Source organism: Lithobates pipiens, unplaced genomic scaffold, assembly GCF_037356315.1.
Source record: "Lithobates pipiens isolate NorthernLeopardFrog02 unplaced genomic scaffold, aLitPip1_a1.2 Scaffold_28, whole genome shotgun sequence".
Taxonomy (NCBI): Eukaryota; Metazoa; Chordata; class Amphibia; order Anura; family Ranidae; genus Lithobates; species Lithobates pipiens.
This window is the reverse complement of record NW_027507789.1, coordinates 73,592,667-73,619,797: the sequence shown is the minus strand read 5'-3', so window position 1 is coordinate 73,619,797 and position 27,131 is coordinate 73,592,667. Positions and strand designations below refer to the sequence as shown.

The 27,131-nt window shown below is 46.3% G+C and overlaps 1 protein-coding gene across 2 annotated transcripts in view; it reads right to left on the bottom strand.

Moving 5' to 3' along the window:
- LOC143935487 (histone-lysine N-methyltransferase EZH1-like) overlaps window positions 1-27,131 on the bottom strand; it is a 598,044-nt gene that overhangs the window by 74,659 nt on the left and 496,254 nt on the right. For both annotated transcript variants that reach the window (XM_077459407.1, XM_077459408.1), the window contains exon 18: window positions 5,632-5,727. In XM_077459407.1, coding sequence (XP_077315533.1) covers window positions 5,632-5,727 — 96 coding nt within the window. The remainder of the gene's footprint in view (window positions 1-5,631; window positions 5,728-27,131) is intronic.

Genomic DNA, 27,131 nt, shown 5'->3' with positions numbered 1-27,131 from the left:
ACACTGCTGAAAGAATACACAGATCAGCGTTGCTGGCATTGTCTGAAATCACTGATCGAGCAGCTTTTATCCAACAGGGCAGTTGAACAGAAGTCAATCTGTAGAGCAGTAGGGGTTAATAGCTGTGCGTGAATCGGTCCCCATAGGCAGCTTTATAAACATTATACAGTAAGATATTATTAATCATTGTTACTCACAGACCACTGCGAGGGGGTCAACTATAGGCTGGTCCCACATACAGTTCCCTAAGGATCAGTCGAGAAGGTAAAAGGTCTAGAAAGCTGCTGAAGGAGAGCCACACTGAGTACCAATGAATTTTGATAATATTTTTTGTGAAAAAAAACTTCGCATGTAGGAGCTAAGCTTCACTCAAAAGAACACGAAAGAAGAACACTAGCAAAAAACTGAGGCTTACTACTAGGAGAAAGAAGGGTTATATTGTAGATATCTCTTCAGATTATTTTTTTTCTAGTGTTCAAACACCTAAAGGTAGCTCCATAAAACCCATGGTTAAGACTAAAGTCCTGTACCCTATTCATTCAGGGTATCCTTGGAAAACACACAGCTCATTTTAGAGACACAATATAAATCTAGTCAGTTGCCATGAGCAACAATTTGAGTTTTAATTTGGTCCCTGGTGTTCGGGATGTGGCACTCTTTGGGGATATGTTTTCAATACAATGTCAGAAGTCGAATCCTGTTATGGAATGTATTAAGATTAAAAAAAGAGACTGTATACATTAACATTAAACACAGCAGAATGATAAAACACATTTGGATTAAGGCTCCGTTCACATCTCTGCAATCTGTTTCATGGGTGGAATTGGAATAGCGGCAAATCGCTGGACGCCCTTGCGTTCCCTGTGACTTCCAATGGCACCCCAACTGTGGCACGATTTTACCACAATTCGGCAGACAATAAAATCACTCAAACAGAATCTCGGGAAGAGTGTCGCTCAAAAGAAGTACAAGAGCGGCATGCAATTCTGTTTGTGTGATTTTACTGCAATTGTTACCCGCCGAATAGTGGTAAAATCACGCTGTGATTGAGATGCCATTGGAAGTCACAGGGAAAGCACTAGCATCCCGCAATTTCCCACTATTTCTAATAGCAGGCGGAATCACAACAATACTGCCTGCGATTCAGAACACAGAGATGTGAACGGAGCCTTAAGGAAACCGGATATAAGAGAAACATGGAGGCTGTCATTTCTAGAGCAAGCAAAGCAGCATAAAAGCCAGATGACTGCCATACAGAAAAAAGGGTCAGCAATGACAGCCCCCATACTTCCCCAATGACTGGTGTGCTTTTAAGAGTATGTTAGGGTAAAAAAAAACAAGCAACGATTAGCCATAAGTTTATGACCACTGACAGGTTATGTGAACAGCACTGAAAAAATGGGCATCACAATTTGTTCTGTATAGGGCAGCATAGCCACAGATTGTTCAGGGTGCCCATGTTGACCTGTGTCCACAGCCAAAAGCACCAGCACCAACAATGGGCACGTGTCCATCAGAACTGGACTACGGAGCAATGGAAGAAGGTGGCCTGGTCCAATGAATCATGTTTTCTTTTACAACACGTGGATGATTGTGTGTGTCACTTACCTAGGGAAGAGACGGCACCAGGATGCAGTTTGGGAAGTAGGCAAACTGGCAGAGGCAGTATGATGCCTTGGGAAATGTTCTGTTGGGAAACCTTGGGTCCTGCCACTTATGTGGATGTTACTTTGACATGTACCACCTACCTAAACATTGTTGGTGACCAAGTATACCCCTTCATGGAAAAGTATTGATGTGGCCTCTTTCAGCATGATAATGCACCCTTTCACACTGCAAAAATTAATCAAGGAAGGTTTGAGGAACACAAAAACGAGTTTGAAGTGTTGACTTGTCCTCCAAGTTCTCTAAATCTCAATCCATTGAGCATCTGCAGGCTGTATTGGAAAAACAAGTCCTAACCAAGGAAGCCCCAGTTCGCAACTTACAGGATTTAAAGTGGTTGTAAAGGCAGAAGTTTTTTTTTATCTTAATGTATTCTTTACATTAACTAGATGCTGACCGCCTGCCGTCAAATGACAGCCAGGCGGCGCACCTATTGTGGCGGGAGGCCGTCATATGACGGCCTCCCATTTAAACAGGGAATGCGCGCGATCGTGCACGCGCATCCCTGTTTCTTCGGTGGCGGCGTGTCGCGGAGACACCGCTCGCCACCGAAGGGGGTGAACAGCCATTGGTTATGGCTGTTTACCACGTGATCGGCCGTGATGAAGTCACGGCCGATCACAGATGGTCACACCCCGGCTGTGCACGGCGCATGCGCGTGATCGCGAGCGCGCTGCGCGTCGGTGGCGGCGTGTTCCCTGGGAACACTGCTCATCACCGACGCTGGTAAACAGCCATTGGCCGGCTGTGTACCCACGTGATCGGCTGTGATCCTTTCACAGCCGATTACTAAAATGTAAACAAACCGCGGTAACAAGATTTGTTACCGGGTTGTTCTCCTCCTCACACACCGATTGTAGGTGAGGAGGAGATTGCGGTAACATCTCGTTACCGCCTTGTGTACACCAATCACACTGATTGCCCCCCCAATAAAGAGGACCTGTCACCACCCCTTATAGTACCTGTCACAGTCCATCAGAGTATTTGCGTACCTGTCACAGTCAATCAGAGTACCCGAGTACCTGTCCCAGTCCATTTGAGTACCCGAGTACCTGTCCCAGCCCATCAGAGTACCCGAGTACCTGTCCTGGCACATCAGGGTACCCGAGTACCTGTCACGGCACATCAGGATACCCGAGTACCTGTCACGGCACATCAGGATACCCGAGTACCTGTCACGGCACATCAGGATACCCGAGTACCTGTCACGGCACATCAGGATACCCGAGTACCTGTCACGGCACATCAGGGTACCCGAGTACCTGTCACGGCACATCAGGGTACCCGAGTACCTGTCACGGGACATCAGGGTACCCGAGTACCTGTCACGGCACATCAGGGTACCCGAGTACCTGTCACGGTCCATCAGAGTACCCGAGTACCTGTCACGGTCCATCAGAGTACCCGAGTACCTGTCACAGTGCATCAGAGTACCCGAGTAGCTGTCACAGCCCATCAGAGTACCCGAGTAGCTGTCACAGCCCATCAGAGTACCCGAGTAGCTGTCACAGCCCATCAGAGTACCCGAGTACCTGTCACAGCCCATTAGAGTACCCGAGTACCTGTCCCAGTCCATCTGAGTACCCGAGTACCTGTCCCAGTTCATCTGAGTACCCGAGTACCTGTCCCAGTTCATCTGAGTACCCGAGTACCTGTCCCAGTTCATCTGAGTACCCGAGTACCTGTCACAGTTCATCTGAGTACCCGAGTACCTGTCACAGTTCATCTGAGTACCCGAGTACCTGCCATAGTTCATCTGAGTACCCGAGTACCTGTCACAGTTCATCTGAGTACCCGAGTACCTGTCACAGTTCATCTGAGTACCTGTCACAGTTCATCTGAGTACCTGTCCCAGTTCATCTGAGTACCCGAGTACCTGTCACAGTTCATCTGAGTACCTGTCACAGTTCATCTGAGTACCTGTCACAGTTCATCTGAGTACCTGTCACAGTTCATCCGAGTACCCATCACAGTTCATCCGAGTACCCGTCACAGTTCATCTGAGTACCTGTCACAGTTCATCTGAGTACCTGTCACAGTTCATCTGAGTACCCGAGTACCTGTCACAGTCCATATGAGTACCTGTCACTGTCCTTCAGAGTACCCAAATACCAGTCACCAGGCCATCAAAGTACCCGAGTACCTGTCACCAGGCCATCAGAGTACCCGAGTACCTGTCACCAGGCCATCAGAGTACCCGTGTACCTGTCACCAGGCCATCATAGTACCTATCTCCAGCCCATCAGAGTACCCCAGTACCTATTTGCAGCCCATGTCTCATAGAATATACGTTGGGATGTTTGCTTTCCAAAATTGGGTCATTTTGTGGGTAATTTCACTGTCCTGGTGGTCCAGGACCTTCAAAAGTGTGATAGGTAGGAATGAAATGAGATGTGTCATTTATGCTCCTAGAACGCCTGAATGTACTACTTCAATGTTCGGCCTCTCTATGTGGCCAGGCTGTGTAAAATTCCTACACATGTGGTATCGCCATACTCGGGAGGAGTAGCAGAATGTGTTTTGGGGTGTAATTTTTGCTATATACATGCTAGGTGTTAGAAATATCTCATAAATTGACAATTTTGTGTAAAAAAAAAAAAAAAAAATGCGTTTTAATTTTTTTCCACATATTCCAAAAACTTCTGGAAAAAAATTAACCATTCAAAAGACTCATTATGCCTCACAGATTATACGTTGGGGTGTTTGCTTTCCAAAATGGGGTAATTTTATGGGCAATTCCATTGTCCTGGTACTCCAAGGCCTTCAAAAGTGTAATAGGTGGTTGAGAAATGAGAACCCAGCGGGGGGGGGGGGACCCAGGAAGAGGAGGATCTGGCCTGCCACTGCACAGAGCAGGTATGACATGTTTGTTATTTGTATAGAAAAAAAAAAAAAGACTTTAGTAATACTTTAAAGCAAGGGGTACACTCCTGTGATGTCCCGGAGCTCCCCGCCGGCTGCTGACATCTTTAACGTGGCAACTTCCAGTTTTCGATCCCTGGTCATTTAAATTGGCCAGGTTGAGATGACATTGCTCTTTCGCATGTGTGGGAGTTCAGTCAACCTCAGCATTGCCAAATTGTACACTGCATGCGCAGCTCAGTGCACAGTGCAGAGAGACAAGTAACCAACTTTAATGCAGAAAATACATAGTAAGTTTGTTCTGCATTAAAAATCCTGTCTGCCTGAATTTGTTTTCATTAAAGTTCCAGTTTAAAGGATCTGCTATTGACACCTTAGTGTCAGATACCACAGCATACCTTCAGAGGTCTAGTGGTGTGTATGCCTCGTCAGGTCAGGGCTGTTATGGGACCTACTCAATATTAGATGGGTGGCAATAAAGTTATGTCTGATTTGTGTATAAAGTCCATTTCTCCAGTACATACATTTTCCCATATGTTATCCCTTAAAAAAAGCTGCATGTACAGAAAAGTGACCTTTGATCGACCAGAAATCCACAGAGCTCCTATCTGCTCTGATGACACAGTGCCATTACTGTGCTGAAATTCCAAATCGTTTTGTCAGCCCTGCCTGCTAGACTACAGAACTCTGGCTTTCCCTCATCACCCATCTCTGTTCCATGCCAAATGCCTAGCTTGTTTTATAAAAAAAATTAAAATAAATCAATGCTTTTGCCATGAGTGCCAAGAGCTTATACACACACTGGTTGATTTACTAAAACTGGAGAGTGCAAAATGTGCTGCAGTTTTGCATAGAAACCAACCAGCTTCCAGTTTTTTTTCATTGTCAAAGCTTAATAGAACAAGCTAAAGTTAGAAGCTGTTTGGCTACCAAGTACAGTGTACCAGATTTTGCACTCTCCAGTTTTTAGTAAATCAAACCCACTGTCTGTAGGAAAAGATCACTTTAGAGATGTAGTTGAGGGTTGTGCCAGTGTCAGTAGGAACTATGTCCCAGCAGTTGTCCCTGCAAAAATTCCAAAGTGAGGTAAAATGAACTACTTACCTCACCACAGTACTCAGAAATGAATTCATTCTTCTGAACTGACTCTTTGATGAAGGTGCCCCAGCCAGCTACATCAGAGGGCGCCAACAGCAAGTGCTAGAGGAAGAAAATACATTTAATAATGCAAAGAATGCACAATTTGAAAATAAAAAAAACTCTTGGAGCTTCAACTAGAAGTAAAAACAGAGAACACCAAGTAAATGGTTTAAAGCCAAAGTGAACTTTCAGTTTACAGCCTAAAGCTGGCCATACATTATACAATTCTCTTATTCAATTTCATTTTCATCTACCTTCAACTATGTAGTGCCTGCCTGATTGCATACAAATTTAAAGTGTTTAGGTTTGACCTCACATTATATGGTTTTGGTAAATCTAAAGGAAAATTGTATAATGTATGGCCAGCCTTAGTTCACTTAAAATATATACATAATGATAAATAACTACAAGGGACATTGGTTACCTTCAGAGAAATGTGTCTCTTGTGTTGCTGTGTTTTTGTCTAGAAGAAATATTCCTCCTCTGATGCCGCCCCCCCCCCCCCAATGCCTGCAGCCATAAGCCTCTGGTGCGGCACTCATTAAGAGTACAGCTTCTATCAATCAAACATGACTTATGAATGGAGGGGATGGACCTTTCAGTCATCTGCCCATCCTCTGTTCAGATATCCTTTTTCATTCATAGAAACTGTAATACCAGCTGCTATGAATAGAGGAGCAGGACAGAAAGGGCAGGCTTAAAAGAAAATAGATTCTGGCGCACAAAAATTATATATAGTCCAGCCAGAAATAAATGTCTAATATACCAATAATCAGGGTAAACTCAATCCATGAATGTCACTGGTCCGTGGTTGAGGAGATACAATGAAGGGAGGCACGGGACCACATAGCGACTGCTATCTTCAGAGTTGTGACCAGCTCTGTGAAAACCAAGAGGAAAAGGGGAAGGAAGCGCCAACTAAGTGTAGTATCCCAGTTAAAAGTTTTAATTGCAATGGATTAAAAAGAGGTGAAATGTAAATAAGCTCATCTGGAATCAAGTCTGTGGATGTGGGTTCCTCCTAAACTTGTCCTACAGGACCTCTGGCATCTGTTCAGACTCCTAGGAGAGGAGATGGCCAGCTCGAAAGCCTGGAGGAGTCCCAGGAAGCTACGGAAATCAGCGTGGAATGACGGAAGTCACGTCACCGGAAGGATAGGAGGACCAGACGAGAGGAAGAACAAGGCTACGCACTCAGAGCATTTAACTCCTTCTACAGACCTAGGGGAGCATTACCATAAGGAGCTATTTATAGTATATTGTCTGGAGCCCTGGCCAGACTACAGGGACCAGAAGCTCTAGTGTGTGCAAAACATACAAATATGAAAGAAACTAATATATTTACATAGTAGGTGATGTTGAAAAAAGACCATCAAGTCCAACCTATGTGTGTGATTATATGTCAGTATTACATTGTATATCCCGGTATGTTCTGGTCATTCGGGTGCTTATCTAATAGTTTCTTGAAACTATCGATGCTCCCTGCCAAGACCACCACCTGTGGAAGAGAATTCCACATCTTTGCCGCCCTTACAGTGAAGAACCCTCTATGTAGCTTAAGGTTAAACCTCTTTTCTTCTAATTTTAATGAGTGGCCACGAGTCTTGTTAAACTCCCTTCCGCAAAAAAGTTTTATTCCCTATTGTGGGGTCACCAGTACGGTATTTGTAAATTGAAATCATATCCCCTCTCAAGCATCCCTTCTCCAGAGAGAATAAGTTCAGTGCTCGCAACCTTTCCTCATAACTAATATCCTCCAGACACATTAGCTTTGTTGCCCTTCTTTGTACTCACTGCATTTTCAGTACATCCTTCCTGAGGACTGGTGCCCAGAACTGGACAGCATACTCTAGGTGCGGCCTGACCTGAGTCTTGTAGAGCGGGAGAATCATTGTTTTATCTCTGGAATGAATCCCCTTTTTAATGCATGCCAATATTCTGTTTGCAGCAGCTTGGCATTGCATGCCATTGCTGAGCCTATCATCTACTAGGACCCCCCAGGTGCTTTTCCATCCTAAATTCTCCCAGAGGCTCTCCCCCCGTGTATAGATTGCATTCATATTTTTGACACCCAAATGCATTATTTTACATTCTTCTACATTGAACCTCATTTGCCATGTAGTTGCCCACCCCATTCATTTGTTCAGATCTTTTTGCAAGGTCTCCACATCCTGCGGAGAATTGCCCTGCTTAGCTTAGTATCCTCTGAAAATACAGAGATTAAACTCCTCAATTATCACCACCCTCTGAACTCACCCTTGTAGCCAGTTTTCAATCCATGTACTCACTCTATGGTCCATGCCAACAGACCTTATTTTATACAGTAAACGTTGGGGAACTGTGTCAAATGCTTTGCAAAATCCAGATACACCATGTCTACGGGCCTTCCTTTGTTCAGATGGCAACTCACCTCCTTATAGAAGGTTAATAGGTTGGTTTGGCAACAACTTTTGTTCATGAATCCATGCTGAATACTGCCAATCATACAGTTCTCATTACTAAAATCTTGTATATAGTCCCTTATCATCCCTTCCAAGAGTTTACATACTATAGATGTTAGGCTAACTGGTCTGTAATTCCCAGGGATGTATTTTGGGCCCTTTTTAAATATTGGTGCGACATTGGCTTTTCTCCAATCAGCTGGTACCATTCCAGTCAGTAGACTGTCAGGAAAAATTAGGAACAATGGTCTGGCAATTACTTGACTGAGTTCCCCAAGTACTCTCGGGTGTAAGCAACCTGGTCCAGGTGAATTATTAATGTTAAGTAGTGATGGACGAACTTCCGACGGGACGTTTCGCGAACGCGAAACGCGAACGGACACAAACGTTCGCGAAAACGACCGTTCGCCGCGGGCTCCATTGACTTCAATGGGAGGCGAATTTCGCAAACCTTTAGGTCGAATTTGCGGCCACGGGGTAATTATTAGGGGGTAGCACGTAGTCCCACCACCTGGACAATAGCATAATACATGTATGAGGTGAATTTGGGATCGATAACTACAAGCATTTTTTTTTTATTTGGGAAATTGTTCTGACAATTCAGGACTATGGAGCTAATGAAGGCAATGGAGGAGAGGGAAGGTCAGGGACCAGGGTAGGCAAACAAGAGGGTGCAGGAGATACAGAGCACTGACAGCAGCACCGTAATACAGAGCACTGACATCAGCACCGTGACATACAGCGCTGACAGCAGCTCCGTGACATACAGCGCTGACAGCAGCTCCGTGACATACAGCGCTGACAGCAGCTCCGTGACATACAGCGCTGACAGCAGCTCCGTGACATACAGCGCTGACAGCAGCTCCGTGACATACAGCGCTGACAGCAGCACCGTGACATACAGCGCTGACAGCAGCTCCGTGACATACAGCGCTGACAGCAGCTCCGTGACATACAGCGCTGACAGCAGCTCCGTGACATACAGCGCTGACAGCAGCACCGTGACATACAGCGCTGACAGCAGCTCCGTGACATACAGCGCTGACAGCAGCTCCGTGACATACAGCGCTGACAGCAGCTCCGTGACATACAGCACTGACAGCAGCTCCGTGACATACAGCGCTGACAGCAGCTCCGTGACATACAGCGCTGACAGCAGCACCGTGACATACAGCGCTGACAGCAGCTCCGTGACATACAGCGCTGACAGCAGCTCCGTGACATACAGCGCTGACAGCAGCTCCGTGACATACAGCGCTGACAGCAGCTCCGTGACATACAGCGCTGACAGCAGCTCCGTGACATACAGCGCTGACAGCAGCTCCGTGACATACAGCGCTGACAGCAGCTCCGTGACATACAGCGCTGACAGCAGCTCCGTGACATACAGCGCTGACAGCAGCACCGTAAGCAGCCCCAGGAGGAAGTCAGCACAGCACAGGGATGGTGTGATCCCCTCATAATAAGAACCCCCAGGAGGAAGTCAGCACAGCACAGGGATGGTGGGAGCCCCTCATAATAAGAACACCCAGGAGGAAGTCAGCACAGCACAGGGATGGTGGGAACCCCTCATAATAAGCAGCCCCAGTAGAAATATGACACCGCTCAACCTCTTCAAAGAGGAGGGTAGGGGCATATAGTACGGTGTGCTTTTTTGGGTCAGGGAAGTGAGCCAAATGAATTAAGAAGGTCTGTGTGCTTGATTCCAAAAATTGTTTATATAGACATATACATGGTCTACTGATCACATGTGTTGAATTCCTCCGAGATCCATGCCTCATTCATTTTTAGAAATGTGAGGTAGTTAACACTGTCGTGAGCTAGGCGAGTACGCTTATCGGTCACAATCCCCCCTGCTGCGCTGAACGTCCTTTCGGACAGGACACTGGATGAGGGGCAAGCCAACAGTTCGATTGCAAATTGGGCAAGCTCTGGCCAGAGGTCAAGCCTGCCCACCCAGTAGTCTAGGGGTTCATCACTCCTCAGAGCGTCCACATCGGCCGTTAACCCAATGTAGTCGGACACCTGACGGTCTAGGCGTTCCCTGATGCTGGATCCGGATGACACCTGTCGATGGGTCGGCTGAAAGAATGACCTCATATCCGAAGTCACCAACACATCTTCAAACCGGCCTCTTCTTGCAGGCGCTGTTGGATTGGTACCCGCAAATCCTTCTCTGGGAGTGGGAATTGCTCCTCTGCCAGCGCACGCAAAAGCAGAATGCAGCATTTCTCGAAGCAAGGCCTGGAAGTGCTGCATTCTGACAGCCCTCTGCGACGGCGGTAACATTTCCGCCATTTTGTGTTTGTACCGGGGATCTAAGTACGTTGCCACCCAGTACTGGTCCTTGACCCTCATGCTTTTTATACGGGGGTCCCTATTAAAACACTGGAGCATGAAGGCCCCCATTTGCACTCAAGCGGAAGGTATGTGGTGGTGGTGGTGTTGTTGGTGGTAGTGTCTTTGGGGGTGCACATAGCAGAGAGTGAAGAAGAGGGTGCAGATCGAGAGGATGAGGAGGGTGCAGAAGAATAAGGCTGAGTGAGCCACTCAACCAAGTCTGGTGCGTCCTTTAAAGTAATTGAACGCACCTTCTGCAACTTCCCACTTTGGCTCAAGGCTGTTGCTCCTGCCCTACCCCTACCACCCCTGCGGAAGGGCCTGCCTCTTCCTCTGCCTGTCATTTTTTAAATCACCCTGTGACAAAACTCTTAGTCCCTATACCGCTGAAGGACTGCTGCAGTATAGGGCAGCGGTCAGCAGTAGTGCACGTCAACCCTATGTATTGTGGACCGATAGCGGTCCTTACAGAACAGCAGACTGTACTGCACTCAGGCCTATGTACCGTAGCACCCTATACCAAGTTACCAGTCCTTATAAAAACTTTTGTGGACCAAGCAGGTTGTGTGTTAGTGTTTAGCAGACTGTGCGTCAGTCCCTATACCGCTGAAGGACTGCTGCAGTATAGGGCAGCGGTCAGCAGTAGTGCACGGCAACCCTATGTATTGTGGACCGATAGCGGTCCTTACAGAACAGCAGACTGTAACGCACTCAGGCCTATGTACCGTAGCACCCTATACCAAGTTACCAGTCCTTATAAGAACTTTTGTGGACCAAGCAGGTTGTGTGTTAGTGATTAGCAGACTGTACGTCAGTCCCTATACCAATGAAGGACTGCTGCAGTATAGGGCAGCGGTCAGCAGTAGTGCACGGCAACCCTATGTATTGTGGACCGATAGCGGTCCTTACAGAACAGCAGACTGTAACGCACTCAGGCCTATGTACCGTAGCACCCTATACCAAGTTACCAGTCCTTATAAGAACTTTTGTGGACCAAGCAGGTTGTGTATTAGTGTTTAGCAGACTGTGCGTCAGTCCCTATACCGCTGAAGGACTGCTGCAGTATAGGGCAGCGGTCAGCAGTAGTGCACGGCAACCCTATGTATTGTGGACCGATAGCGGTCCTTACAGAACAGCAGACTGTACCGCACCCAAGCCTATGTACCGTAGCACCCTAGACAGACCAAGTTACCAGTCCTGATAAAGAGCTTTGTGGAACAAGTGAGTTGTGAATGATTAGCAGACTGCAGCAGAAGGGCAGCAGTCAAGTATAATATTCTTTCTATATTTGGAAGAAAGAATATTATACGTGTACAAGCCTATTACCGTACCACTGATACCAGTCCTGAAAAGAACCTTTGTGGAACTAATAGTAACAGCAAGTCTTTAAAATTATCCTCACTGCCTGACACACTGCTTCCTGCCTGTCCCTATACAAATTGGCAAAAAAGAGTAGGCTGGAACGATTAGCTGGAACAGCTCTTTTGTGGACCTGATAGTAACAGCTAATGATGATGATGATGATGATGATGAAGAAAGACTAATCTGGCTGAGCTGTCCCTAAAATAGCAGCATACAGCGCTCTGTCCCTTTATCTAAACTGACAAAAGAAACTCAGGCTGCTGACCTAACACCTATACCAGTCCTGAAAAGAACTTTTGTGTACCAAATAGCTAGCGTTTTCTCTGTCCCTACTCCACACAGGATCCTTTCCCTACAGTGACAGAAGAAAGAATGTAAAATGGCCACCGGATCGGGTGTATTTATAGGTTAGGGGGAATGTCCAAGTGTCCATGAGCTGTCATGTCTCAATTGGTTGTCCTGTAACACATGATAAACGTGTCACGAAAGGTTAAAGTTCTTGTATACATTAAACACGTAAGTCCGCCGGGGCGAACGACGGAAAAAGGCGTTCGAACCCGCGGACGGCGAAAGTCGGAAATTCGCCGCGAAACGACCGCCGGGCGAAACGTTCGTCCATCACTAATGTTAAGTTTCCCAGGTCTAATTTTAATTCTGTCCTCTGTGAACCATGAAGGTGCTTCCTGTGATGTGTCATGAGGATAAACACTACAGTTTTGTTTACTGAAGCCCCTCAATTTCATTTCCATTTATTAAAAAATATATATAAAAAAATCAATTACACAAAACCATCCAACTAGATGTGCCACCAGACGATTGCTGTCCCGCATTTGGAAATACTGATCTGAACCCGGAAGGGTGTTTGCTACAGTTAATTTTGGAGTTTTTTATTTTTTAATTTTAATGCTTTTACTGGCTGGTATAGTGTCTGGTGGCACATCTAGTTGGATGGTTTTGTGTAATAGATTTTTTTATACATATATTTTTTAATAAATGGAAACAGTTTTTTGAACTTATTACAGTATGGGAGCCATCCTTTGTGTCTTATGAGGACTAGACCTGCACATACCCAATACACGTAAAAAGCGGGATGCCTTGCATGTTGTATTAAATCTCGGGAGCTGGGCAGAGTGGGTTTTGAAGCAGAGGAAGTGGCCTGGTACAATCAGAGGGAGTGGAAGTATATGCATGTTATCCCCGTAGGGGTGCAAGAAGTCGGTGAGTAGGGACCTTTGAGGGGGAGCACTGAAGTCACTTGGAAGACCCCAGGAGCACAAAAGTCACTGAATTTATTTGGACACTTGTATATATATATATATATATTATTTTTTTGGACTACACATATATATTAATTCTTTGGACTATATATATATATATATATATATATATATATATATATATATATATATATATATATTTTTTTTTTTTTTTTTTTCAGCATATTTTTCTGTATACATTTTTTAAGCATATGAAAAGTTCACTTATATTTTACTTATATTAGGATTTTGGACACAGTAGGTCACTGTATTTTTTGCGTTATAGTATATACAGCAACGTGTTATAGAGTACTGAATGATTTATGGTGGGATTTTTTATGTTTTTTTTTTTTTTGGCTTGCTTAAAGGATTTTAGATCTCTTGTTAGAGATATTTTTGCTTGAGTTATTGGTGGAATGACACATATTATATTTTGTATATTGTTGCACTTTTAAGACACTGGATATAGTATCAGTATTAAGTTTATACACATCTAGTATATACCAATTCAGTTAATTTTAATTGGTAAGAGGAGTATGGTATTGTGAGTTTAGGTGGGATCACTATATATATATATATATATATATATATATATATATATATATATACATATATATATATATATATATATATATATATATACACACAATTATAATTTATCAATTGTTTGGTACCCCTATTTAAACTATATGTAGGTGTCTCTTGCATGTAAAAAAGATCCCAGTATGACTGAAGAAAATTAACCTACGTTTAATGGTAGTGTCACTAACCCCATCTTGTACGTTTCTCATTCTGGTTTGGAAGATGCAACCTCATTAAAATGAGCATACTACCAAAATTTATATACCTCATTCAAGCCTTACCTATCCAGATCCCTCCATCTTTTTTCAAATATTTTTTGTCTTTTTCCGTTTACATAATAAAAAATACAGTGCTGATCAAATAGCAACAAAAACTATTTGTGTTAAAATAATTATATAAATTGAATTTGTATACAGCATTGAATGGCCGTGCAATTTTCAGTAAAATTAGTGCAGTGTCAAATAGCAAAAAATAGGATTTTTACGTCATACTTTCCTGTAGAATCCTTTTCTTTGAGTACATCATGGGACACAGAGTCAGGTTAATATTCATTACCTGTTGGGTTATACTTCATCATTAGGTGAATGGACACTGGTAGACCAAAGGTCTTCAGACAGGAAGTGATCACCTATATAACCCCTCCCATACAGGAAGTACTTTCATTTTCCAAGCAAGCTCAAAAAAGAAGAGAGGTATCTCTGTGCCCCATGATGTACTCAAAGAAAATGATTGTACAGGTAAGTATGATGTAAAAATAGGATTTTTGTACTCACAGTAAAATCCTTTTCTCTGTAATTCAGCGACCGACACAGCTTCTCTCTGTAACAAAATGGGTTGTTAGCCCTATCACTGGAGATTATTAGGCAAAGTTGTAATACAACACTTCAGAACTTTTATTTCTGCCCAGGGGGCGGTCCCTAGGCTACAATCCCCACAGTCTGCCCTAGCAGCCTCAGTACGTCAACAAGCAGTATAACGTAAAGAGAAAAAAAAAGGAGGAGCGGGTGCTGTCGGTCAGTGAATTACAGAGAAAAAGATTTTACAGGGAGTACAAAAATCCTATTTTCTCTTATATTCACTGGCCGACACAGCTCCTCTCTGTAACAAAATGGGACATCCCCAAGTAGTGCCAAACGAGGGGTGGGAAAAACAGCATAATAACTTCATCCACCATGGCAGGTGGGAACTAGTGAAACAAAATCCACAAAAAAACAACAGTGCGTGGAAAACCCACCACAAAACCACAGGGTATCCTCAACAGGAGTGATCCCAAGTAATGCAACAGTGCATTAACATAACAGTACTGAGTTTTTTCGAAAAAACAGGAAAAAATATCGGTTGCATATTCAATTGCAACTACACGGCCACCTGCAAAACTTTGCGGCCAAAACAGGCATCAGCCAATGCACTGACGTCTACCTTGTAAAAATTGGTAAATGTATGGACAGATGACCAGGTCGCCGCCTTACACACCTGAACGACCGACGCTTGGTGTTGGAAGGCCCAAGACGTTCCGATGGCCCTTGTGGAGTGGGCCGTGACTGGAAAGGGGGGCACCTGCCCCTTCAAGGCCTAGGCTTGTACTACAATCTGTCGAATCCACCTGGAAATGGTGGCTGACGAGACCGCCATGCCTTTCTTGGGACCAGCTACCGAAACAAACAGTGAGTCTGACTTCCCAAAGGGAGCCGTGGCAGACAAATACATCTTCAGAGCCCTAACCATGTCCAAAGCGTGAAGGGCCACCTCTTTAGGGTGCTTCGGTTTAGGACACAGAGATGGTAATACAATGTCCTCATTGATATGAAAAGCAAAGACCACCTTCGGTAGAAAGAACGGTTGCAGACGCAACACCACTTTATCCCTGTGGATAACCAGATATGGCGACTTGCAGGACAAGGCCGCCATTTCCGAAACTCTCCTGACCGAGGTGATGGCCACTAGAAAGACCACTTTCTGGGAAAGAGTCAAAAGGGGAATCTCCCTGATATTCTCAAATGGCAGTTTTTGAAGCTTCGACAACACCAGGTTCAAATCCCATGGGGGTAACGGTGGACGCACTGGAGGGACTACGTGTCGTACCCCATGAATGAAGGTACTCACTAAGGAGCGCGATGCCAGGGGTCGTTGGAAAAAGACAGCTAAGGCTGAAATTTGCCCTTTGATGGTGCTCAACGCCAATCTCTGGTCCACTCCCTGCTGGAGAAACAGCAGGATCCTGGATATGGAAAAGTATGCGGATGCCATCCTTTCTCCTCACACATGGAGATGTAGGCCTTCCAGGTACGAAGGTATATCTTCCGAGAAGAAGATTTCTGTGCCCTCAACATAGTTGGAATCACAGAGTCTGACAGACCCTGGTTCCTCAACACCTGGCTCTCAATAGCCATGCCGTTAAAGCCAGCGATGGTAAAGCAGGATGGAAAATTGGACCTTGAGATAGGAGGTCCTCCTGCAACGGCAGTCGCCAAGGAGCGTCTGCCACCAGATGCACCAGTTCTGCGTACCAAGGACTGTGAGGCCAATATGGGGCAACCAGTATTACGGGGATCCCCTCGGCTTCCACTCTGCAAAGAAGAAGTAGCAACAGTTTCAGTGGAGGAAAGGCGTAAATCAGCTGGTACTGATCCCATGGAGCCACCAGCACGTCTGATGCATCTGCCCACGGATCTCTTGTCCTGGACACGAATCTTGGCACCTTTCGATTGAGGCGGGAGGCCAGTAGAGCCACATCTGGTGTTCCCCACTTCAGGCACAGCAGCTTGAATGTCTCCGGATGCAATGCCCATTCTCCTGGGTCCAGCATCTGTGGACTCAGTTCGCCTGCCAGTTCTCCACCCCCAGGATGTAAATGGCCGACAGGGTTGATACGTGTCGCTCTGCCCACGAAGTATGTGAGCGACCTCCCGAGCAGCGGCTGAGCTTCTGGTTCCCCCTTGGTGATTTATGTATGCCACAGCCGTGGCGTTGTCCGACTGTATCCTGATCGGACGCCCTTGAAGACTCCACGACCATGTGTGGAGACACAGCCTGATCGCACTCAATTCGAGCAGATTGATCAGCAACACGGATTCTTTCATCGACCAGAGGCCCTGAGCCGACTGAACTCCCATTACTCCACCCCAGCTGGATAGACTGGCATCAGTAGTGATCACCGTCCATTTCAGAGGAAGGAACGATTTTCTGGACTGAATCACTGGGGACCTCAACCACCAGATCAGAGAGTCCCTGACTGTCTGGCTGGCTCACCTGAATCTTTCGATCTAGGGACAACTGAGTTATTCACTTTACAGTCAACAAAGAGGACAAGGGGGCACTCTTTACGTCTAGAGGAAAATAGATTTCATCTCCAAATAAGGAAAGGTTTCTTCACAGTAAGAGCTGTGAAAATGTGGAATAGACTCCCTGCAGAGGTGGTTCTGGCCAGCTCAGTGGATTGCTTTAAGGGCCTGGATTATTTCCTAAGTGTACATAATATAACTGGGTACTAACATTTATAGGTAAAGTTGATCCGGGGAAAATCCGATTGCCTCTCGGGGGATCAGGAAGGAATTTTTTCCCCTGCTTTAGCAAATTGGATCATGCTCTGCTGGGGTTTTTGCCTTCCTCTGGATCAACTGTGGGTATAGAATTGGGTATATGGGATTGTATGATATTTTTTAAATTTTTTTTGTGGTTGAACTTGATGGACATGTATCTTTTTTCAGTGTTATAAATGTTAAAGAAACCGCGCTAATATATTAAAAGTAGAGGAAGGAGTGGGTGGAGAGAATTTTTAAAAATAAGACTAAAAAGGTGGCAGCCCCCCACCAAAGAAATCCCCAGACGGGGTTTTCACAATAATAAAAACCTGAAAAACCGGGGTATCTGGCGCTATTATTTTTGGACTTGCACAATACAAGTTTTCCTAATAATGGACATTTAACACATTTTTTTGCTGTTTTATTTTTGGCTTTTTGTTCACATATATATATATATACATATATATATATATATATATATATATACATATATACATATATATATATTGTACAGGACGCCGTGGCTGGGTCCTGGAAGGACGCTATATATCCCCTCTGTTTGGGTTGTGGTCTCTTTAAGGGAATAAAGTTGATTAACCCCCCCTGTTAAGGAAGTGTCTTTAAAAAACAAGACAGGAAGTGGTAGATGGGTGTGGAGGAGTGGAGAAGACATGGTGGATGGTGGATGGAGTTTATTTTGGACTGCAGCAACTGAAGTGGACAGCAGTGTCCTGTTTGGAAGGCTCCTGGCAGGGGAAGCTACCTGCCATCAAGATCAAGCTCTGTTTTGATAAAGACAGCTATTCTGGACTTTGCAAGTCGGTGAGACTATAGACCTTTTTTCCTTTTGTTTTTGGCTGCTGTAAAGCTATTTAAGTTTAATAAACCCTTTGCTGTGTGAAAAGCCTGTGTCCTGCGATTTACCTGGTCCCCCGAACATTACAAGTGGTGCTCGAATGCGGTCAGGACAAAGTAACAGGCGTTTTTCTTGCTATTTTTTTATTTTTTTTGCATTGGATTTGAACTGACATTTAAAGGGACAGTACAGTGAATTTATGTCCTGGGTTAAAGCTGCACAACTGTTGAAAGCTGAAACAATGGAGGAGCTAATTTAACAGCTGTCCTTGGCTAATATGCAAGCGCAGACTCGCCATGAGGAAGCTAATCAGCGCTTAGCAACCCAGCTGGAGGTACAAAAAACGCACCACAACGAGGCGCTGGCTCTGCAGCAAGAAAATACTCGCCTGTTGGTGGCCCAGTTAGCAGCCCAGCAAGCGACCCAACAAGGGTTTATGCAGGCTCAGATGGCTGCCTTAAAAGAAGCAGTGCAACAGCTTTCTCAGGGCCGTGAACAAGTGGCGGTTGCCCCTGGCAACCAGGTGACCGTAAGGGCAAGCCATTTTCTGCAGAAATTGTCCCTGAGTGATGATGTAGAGGCGTTTCTGGCTACATTTGAGAAAACGGCAAAGAGAGAAGGGTGGCCCCAGGACCAGTGGGCCGGCTTAATTGCTCCTTTCCTCACCGGAGATCCTCAAAAAGCCTATTTTGACCTACCACCAGAAGATGCTAAAGATTATCAAAAGCAAAAGGCAGAAATACTGGCTCGGTTGGGGGTGACTACGGCTGTTCGGGCCCAACGAGTGCACCAATGGAAGTATCGTTCGAACCGGCCACCGCGATCTCAAATGCATGACCTGGTGCAACTAGTAAAAAAATGGCTGCAGCCCGAAGTGTTGTCTGGCCCCCAAATTGTGGAGCGGGTCATGCTGGACCGATACTTAAGGTCACTGCCAGACGACCTTCAACGGTGGGTCAGCCATGGAGACCCCAAAACCGTGAACTGCCTTGTCTAGATGGTGGAACGATATACAGTGGTGGAGGATCTGCTTGGCCCCACCAAGCGTCAAGGGCCCAGTCTGCCACGGCCTTTCCGACCAACTGCCGCCCTTCCAAAGGATGTCCCCAGGAGCCCTGGAACCAACACCCCGGAAGGCCAAGAGTCACACCCGTTACCCCCTCAGCGACCTGTTCCTGATCGGAGAGGAGGGGATGTACAATGTTGGCGATGTCATGCCTGGGGCCATACCCGGGCCCACTGCCCATTGCAGGAAGAACCCATGGAATGCGGGGTTCTTCGGAGGGGGTCTTTTTATGCCCATAAAGCGTGTACAACACATTTTGTCCTTGGAGAGGGGAATTTTGAGTGTGAAGTCCAAGTGAACCACCACCCTGCACGGGCTTTGCTGGACTCTGGAAGCATGGTAACCCTGGTTCACCCTAGAGTAATTGGGAAGATCGGTCCGGTAAGAAAAATTTTACGGGTTGTGTGCATTCATGGGGACACTAGAGAGTACCCTCTCATCTCGGTGTCCATCTCCACAGCATGTGGCACTGGTACTCAAGAGGTGGGGGTGGTAAAGAACTTGGTACATGACGTTATCATAGGACGAGACTGTCCGTTATTTGCAAAACTTTGGAGACAAGGAGAACTATCTGAAAGGTCCAGAGACTGGAAAGAAACTAGTCCCTCTGTTCCTGTTGTTGAGGGTAATAACCCTGAGATGCCACATATTCGTAATATGGACCCAGTTGATAAAAACGCCAAGACTTTGGTTAATAATGATGAAAATAGTGCTGATACTGTTAAGGATGTCAATATGTGGGGTTCTCAGACCTACCTGAACACTGAGGGGGGGGGGGGAACCTTCCCCGCTTCAGGTAATGCTGGGGGAAGAGGATGAGGAAATGGCTTCTACCCCTGACTTGCCAGATTTGGGTGTTCCCCAGAGGGCATTTGGTACTGCCCAGATGCAGGACCCCACTTTGGCCAGGGCACGGGAACAGGTTGTAGTAATAAATGGGGACATTTTTCAATACGTAATGAATTGCTTTATCGGGTTACTAAAGTGAGAGAAAATGTGGTAGAACAATTATTGGTACCCCAACAGTATAGACGCAAGGTCCTGGACCTGGTCCATGATGATGTTTTAGGGGGACACCTGGGAGTTGAAAAGACGGAGGCACGGATCGCCGACCGGTTTTACTGGCCAGGCTTGAAAGCAGAAGTAAGGAGATACTGTACCTCTTGTCCCACCTGTCAGTTGACCGCTCCGGCGACCCATTTCCGGAGCCCGTTGGTCCCTCTGCCCATAATTGAGGTCCCATTCGAGAGGATAGCCATGGATATAGTGGGTCCCTTGGTAAAGTCGGCTCGAGGTCATTCTTACATACTGGTGATCCTCGACTATGCCACTCGATATCCTGAGGCGCTACCCCTGCGGAATACCTCCTCTAAGGCTATTGCACGGGAGTTATTCCAGTTGTTTACACGGACAGGTTTTCCCAAGGAAATACTCACAGACCAGGGCACCCCGTTTATGTCGAAGGTTATGGCTGATGTATGCAAATTGTTCCGGATTAAACAGCTGCGCACATCGGTCTACCATCCCCAAACAGATGGATTGGTAGAACGTTTTAATAAGACCCTTAAGTCTATGCTCAAGAGAGTGGTACAAGGGGATGGGAAAGACTGGGACTGCCTGTTACCAGCTCTCCTGTTTGCTATCCGAGAAGTGCCCCAGGCCTCCACTGGGTTTTTGAATTGGTATATGGGCGGAGACCTCGTGGATTACTGGACTTTGTTAAAGAAGAATGGGAAAGTGAACCAATTCAGCATAAAAGTGTTCTTGAATATGTCTCTCAAATGCAGGAGAGGATTCGAACTGTGATGCCGCTAGTTAAGGAACATTTACAAAAAGCCCAGGAGGCTCAACGACGGGTCTATAATAGGGCAGCCAAAATTTGGAACTTCCAAGTGGGGGATCGAGTAGCAGTGTTGATTCCCACTGTGGAAAGTAAATTCTTGGCCAGATGGCAAGGCCCTTTCGAGGTTGTAGAAAAAGTGGGAGAGGTAAATTATAGAGTCCACCAGCCAGGCAAGAGGAAACCCTTCCAGATATATCATGTAAACTTGTTAAAGCCCTGGACAGACAGGGAACCAGTGACCTCCCTGGCTAGTACAAAACTTGAGCCTCGGGTTGGGGTGGAGAGTGTCCAAGTAGCAAATACCCTGTCTAAAACCCAAAGTCAGCAGGCAAAGGAGTTCTTGCAGAGAAATAAAGAAAAATGTTCAGACTTGCCAGGGCTCACTAGTGTCATAGAGCATGATATTGTCACAGAACCAGGAGTCAAAGTTTTTGTCCAGCCCTACCGCATCCCAGAGGCTCAAAGGAAGGCCGTTTCAGAGGAAGTAAAAAAGATGTTAGACCTAGGGATTATTGAGGAATCGCAGAGTGAGTGGTCGAGCCCGATTGTGTTGGTACCGAAGCCCAACGGGACTCTGCGATTCTGCAATGATTTCCGGAAACTTAATGAAGTTTCCCGGTTTGATGCCTACCCCATGCCCCGGGTAGATGAGCTTATCGAGAGACTAGGTCCAGCCAGGTATATCACTACGTTAGACCTTACCAAGGGGTATTGGCAAATACCGTTGACTAAGGCTGCTAGAGAGAAAACTGCTTTTTCTACCCCAGAGGGGAGTTTTCAGTACAAAAGGATGCCTTTTGGATTGCAAACTGCTCCAGCCACGTTCCAGAGAGCAATGGATAGGATTTTACGACCTCACCGGAAGTATGCCTCAGTATACTTGGACGATATATAGTCATTTTTAGCAAAGACTGGGAATCACATTTGCCCAAAGTGCAGGCAGTGCTGGACTCTCTTTGGAAGAAGGGGTTTACAATAAACCCTGAAAAATGTGCTTTGGGAATGGAGGAGGTGAAATACCTGGGTTATATCGTGGGTAGAGGGGTAGTGAAACCGCAGGTCAACAAGATAGAGGCTATACAGAATTGGCCCCGCCCCCTCACAAAAAAGCAGGTACGTGCATTCCTGGGCATGGTGGGATACTACAGGAGGTTTGTACCCAACTTTGCCACGTTGGCGGCTCCGTTGACCGATCTGACTAAGGGTCGGAAATCGGTCATGGTGGAGTGGAATGCAGACGCTGAGAAGGCTTTTTTTGGAGCTCAAGTCGGCGCTGTGCCAACACCCTGTCCTGGTAGCACCTAATTTTTCAAAAGAGTTTGTTGTCCAGACTGATGCTTCCGATGTAGGATTGGGAGCGGTGTTGTCACAGGTTATTCATGGCGAGGAACACCCGATAGTCTTCCTCAGCAGGAAGTTAACACCAGCGGAGAAAAACTATGCCATAATTGAACGAGAGTGTCTGGCCATTAAGTGGGCTCTGGAATCCCTCAGATATTACCTTTTGGGGAGGAAGTTTAGGTTGATTTCTGACCATGCCCCTTTAACATGGCTGAGACCGGGAAAAGGGACTAATGCCAGGGTTACCCGGTGGTTCCTGGCACTCCAGGAATTTAAATTTGTAGTGGAGCATAGGCCCGGGAGACTGCATCAAAATGCAGATGCCCTCTCCCGAGTCCATTGTTTGAGCTCCACTGTTGCCTCCACCTCCTTGGCGTTGGGGCACAGGGGGGGGGATATGTACAGGACGCCGTGGCTGGGTCCTGGAAAGACGCTATATTTCCCCTCTGTTTGGGTTGTGGTCTCTTTAAGGGAATAAAGTTGATTAACCCACCTGTTAAGGAAGTGTCTTTAAAAAACAAGACCGGAAGTGGTAGATGGGTGTGGAGGAGTGGAGAAGACATGGTGGATGGTGTTTATTTTGGACTGCAGCAACTGAAGTGGACAGCAGTGTCCTGTTTGGAAGGCTCCTGGCAGGGGAAGCTACCTGCCATCAAGATCAAGCTCTGTTTTGATAAAGACAGCTATTCTGGACTTTGCAAGTCGGTGAGACTATAGACCTTTTTTCCTTTTTGTTTTTGGCTGCTGTAAAGCTATTTAAGTTTAATAAACCCTTTGCTGTGTGAAAAGCCTGTGTCCTGCGATCTACCTGGTCCCCCGAACATTACAATATATATATATATATATATATATATATATATATATATATATATATATATATATATATATATATATATATATATATATATATATATATATATATATATTTATATATATATTTTTGGACTTTTCTCCTTTCTTACATATGGACTCTAGTTTTGTATTATACATCCATAAGTTTCTGATCTATGGTATTTAGGATTAGTTTTTGTTATATATTTCATATACACCCCTATATAGGGTGGTTTGTTTTTTCTTCCCTTGTTTCCAGATTTTTATTTTTACTTATTATTATCTTTTTCTCTTTTTCTTGTGGTAGGGTTGCACTATTATGAAATTTGGAGTCTATGTTTACAGTAATTTGCACTTTATAATCTGATTCACCCCGTATACAGGCACGTGCACTTTATATGCCTAATTTATTACACATTCGCACTTTAATAATAGTTTTTGAGGCTGATGAGCTGTTGGACGAGTTCATATGCAAAAATATCTATGCGATTTTTGGCCTAAGTCGCATTTGAGTATCATATTATTTATTTATATATATATTGTTTGCACATAAGCACCTTCTGGAAGCCTAAGTTCTGGTTTCCTTTGATATAAGTGCATACAAGTTTTGGACCAGGCTATATCTAATTATACCCATGCATTTTTGGGTCGAAATCGCATAGGTGATCACATTGTTTTATTTACACGGAGATTTGGCACTCAGCGGATTTGGGATTACTGAACCTTTTTTGTGATAGAGGTTAATATTTCCATTAGTGTGGAAACAAGATATCTGAGACAGTTATTTGAGATATAGAATATACTTCATTAGATTGCTGGTATCTTTAGAGTTTATACAAATATTTAGTCTGTCGTCTCACTGCTCCATGACTTTTTCTGATCAGAGGTAGCGCTAGATACACCGGTTTTTCAGGTTTTTATGTATCTTTTTTCAACCTGACTATAACTATGTAACAGATTTGTCCCATTTTAACAAAATCTCCTTCTGCAGCACTCTGGTGTGGAACTGGGCGTAGGGTACTGCCTCGAAGGAGGCTACCATGAGTCCCAGTACTCGCATGCAAAACCAGAGCGACGGCCCCTAGCGGTTCATCAGTAGTTTGACTGCAGATCTGAGAGTCTGCAATTTGTCTGAAGGGAGAAAAACTCTCGCTTCCCTGGAGTCCAACAGCAAACCTAGGTACTCCAGATGCTGGGTCGGTACAATCACCGACTTCATGGTGATCACCAAATCCTCCTAATTCTGAGGTGGAAGAAGCTCTCAGGATGAGATCGTCTAGGTAGCCCATGATCGCGATCCCACGTTGTCTCAGCAACGCCAATACCGGAGCCAGAACTTTGGTAAAAACTTGGGGGACTGATGCCAGACCAAAGGGAAGAGCCACAAATAGGTAATGGGCTTCCCCGAATGCAAAACGCAGACATTTTTGATGCTGAAGGCATTTGGGTATGTGCAGGTATGCATCCTGGATGTCTAAGGACACCAGGGAGTCCCCTTGATGTAGCGCAGCTACTACTGAGCGAACTGATTCCATTCTGAACCTCTGCACTTTTACAAAGTGATTGAGGGCTTTCAAGTCCAAGATCAGACGTACCCCTTCCTTCTTGGGAACCACAAACAGATTTGAGTAGAATCCCTGGAAGCGTTCTGATTCTGGGACTGGTACAATCACCCCGCGATTCAGCAAATCCCTTACCGCCCCCAACAGGGCCTCCCGGTGAACTGGGGATACGGGTATGCTGGAGGGGAAGAATCTGTTTGGTGCCCAAGAGAGAAACTCCATCTTGTAGCCTGTGGAAATCAGATCGCAGACCCATTGGTCGGATAACCCGGAGGACCGCCGGGCTGCAAACTCCCGAAGGCGACCGCCTACCCGAGACATGGGTGGGGCAAACCTTCATGTGGTAGCACTTTTATTTGCAGGCTTGTTAGGCTTGTGGTTCCAGGGACATTTTTGTCTGTCTGTGGGCATCCTGTCGGGCTGGGGACGTTTCGGATGATAAAGCTGCTTGTGAGCGGCATGGCTCCTTAGCTTTCCTGGCCTGTGGGAGTAGTGTACTCTTACCACCAGTGGCATTTTTAAGAATGTCATCCAACAAGTCTCCAAAGAGCTGGTCGCCATGGAAAGGAAGGTCCATCAGGGCTTTTTTGGATGCCTGGTCAGCAGACCAGCATTTTAGCCAAATCAGGCGCCTCAGCACCACAGCTGACACTGAAGCCCTGGATAACAGAGGGAGAGTATCCAGGGCCGCGTCACAGATGTACTTAAGGCCTTGCACTAGTTGGTCTGCTAGTTCCACGCAGACAGGGGAGACCTGTTGCTCTCCCAATTCACGGTGCAAAGTTTTGCCCACTTAGTCAGTGTCTGCGACACCAGTGCGGATGCCAGTACCGGTCGCATGGCTGAACCCACAACTGTAAACAGCCACCGCCTCGGCCTTCCTGTCTGTGGGATCCTTGAATGCAGGAGTCCCCTCAACCAGGATCGTGGTTACTTTATTTAACCTGGATAGTGGGGGGTCCACGACCGGAAGAGCCAACCATTTCTTGAGAAGGCTTTCCTCAAAGGGGTAACGCACCGCCATGTATTTGGGAACCGAAAAGGTCCGTTCCTTGTACATTAACTTGTCAAAATAAGTCAGGTATGGGAATACCTTAGGTGAACGTGCTGGCTTGCGGGACCCAAAAGGGACCGGTACAACAGCAGATGGATCCGCTGGCTCCTGAATCTTCAGGGTATCATGCACAGCTGTGAGAAGTGCTCCAACAAGCGCTTTGTCGCGCATGGACCCGGACGGTCCTGGTCAGCGTCATCTGACAAGACAGAGCAGGGGTCACCGGCCTCAGCAGGATCCGAGTCTGCGCCTGAGCTCTCCCCAGAGGACGGGGGGGGGGGGGGGGCAGGGGCTACTTTTTAGCACCTTTCTTCCCACGTACCGCCTCTATCTTGGCAACGAACAAATTGAGGACCGCCGTCAGAGTGTCCATAGGGACCGCGCAGTCTGCAGGTGACCCGGTTGCAACTGCCTGGATTTCGGGGGAAGAAACACCCGTTTCTGAAGCCATGCTGACCCTACCCTGTCTGCCACCCGAAGGGGACTTAGGACAGTGACAGTCCCACCCTCCTTGCTGCCACTGACTGAGGGATTCTAACCCGCCGGACTCACCGCCCTGAGGAGTTCTGCGCTGTTTTACAGCAGTGCCTGTAGATCCCTAGTGCTCCCAGATGCAGAGGGACCAAAGCTGTGTTGGTGACAGTCTGTCAGCATGACCGGTGAATGATCGCTGAGCGATCTGAAACACGTGTCCAGATTACACAGAATACCTCCCAGCGCTCTGTGATGACAAAAAAGGAAGCTGAGGGCACAGGAGCTGCTGCTAGAGCACAAAAAAAACGCGGTCTGGCTTCCAGAAAATGGCCGCCAATGTTCTGAATAGGGAATCACCAGGAAAATGCCTGCCTGAAGCCCAGAAGCATGCTGTCCCTTGCCCACACTGAAAATGGCTGCCAGCCAGCGCCACGAGAGGTAGAAAGAAAACATGTGGCAGACACAGCGCTGCACCAACACAGGGGCAAACTTCACAGGCACCCTCCGGGATTAAAGCACACAGGACCCAGGGACCCCAGCACAGCCAGAACCCAGGGCACACACACATTATTCAGTACATGTACAGCTCCCCCCATGAGGGGGAAAGGAGGGGAGTTACGGACAGGGAAGAGAAGAGAAGAGAGGGGGGTGAGGGGGCCCCCGCATCGACCTCCCAGGGAATGCCCAGCTGCTCCACCCTGACGAAACGGAGAGCTGTACTTACCAGTCCTGAAGAGCTGGGAGACATTCCATTGTAGCCAACTCCTGATCAGTACAGGGAAGTCTACTGGCCCGGCATACTGTGGCGCAGACATTAGTAGCCCGGTCATATGTATGCCCCGGAGCATAAACGCTCACCAACCACCTCTGGAGCAGAGGTATGTCGTGGCCTGCCGAGCCATAGCTGCGACCTGCATACGCTCGATGGCCGGACT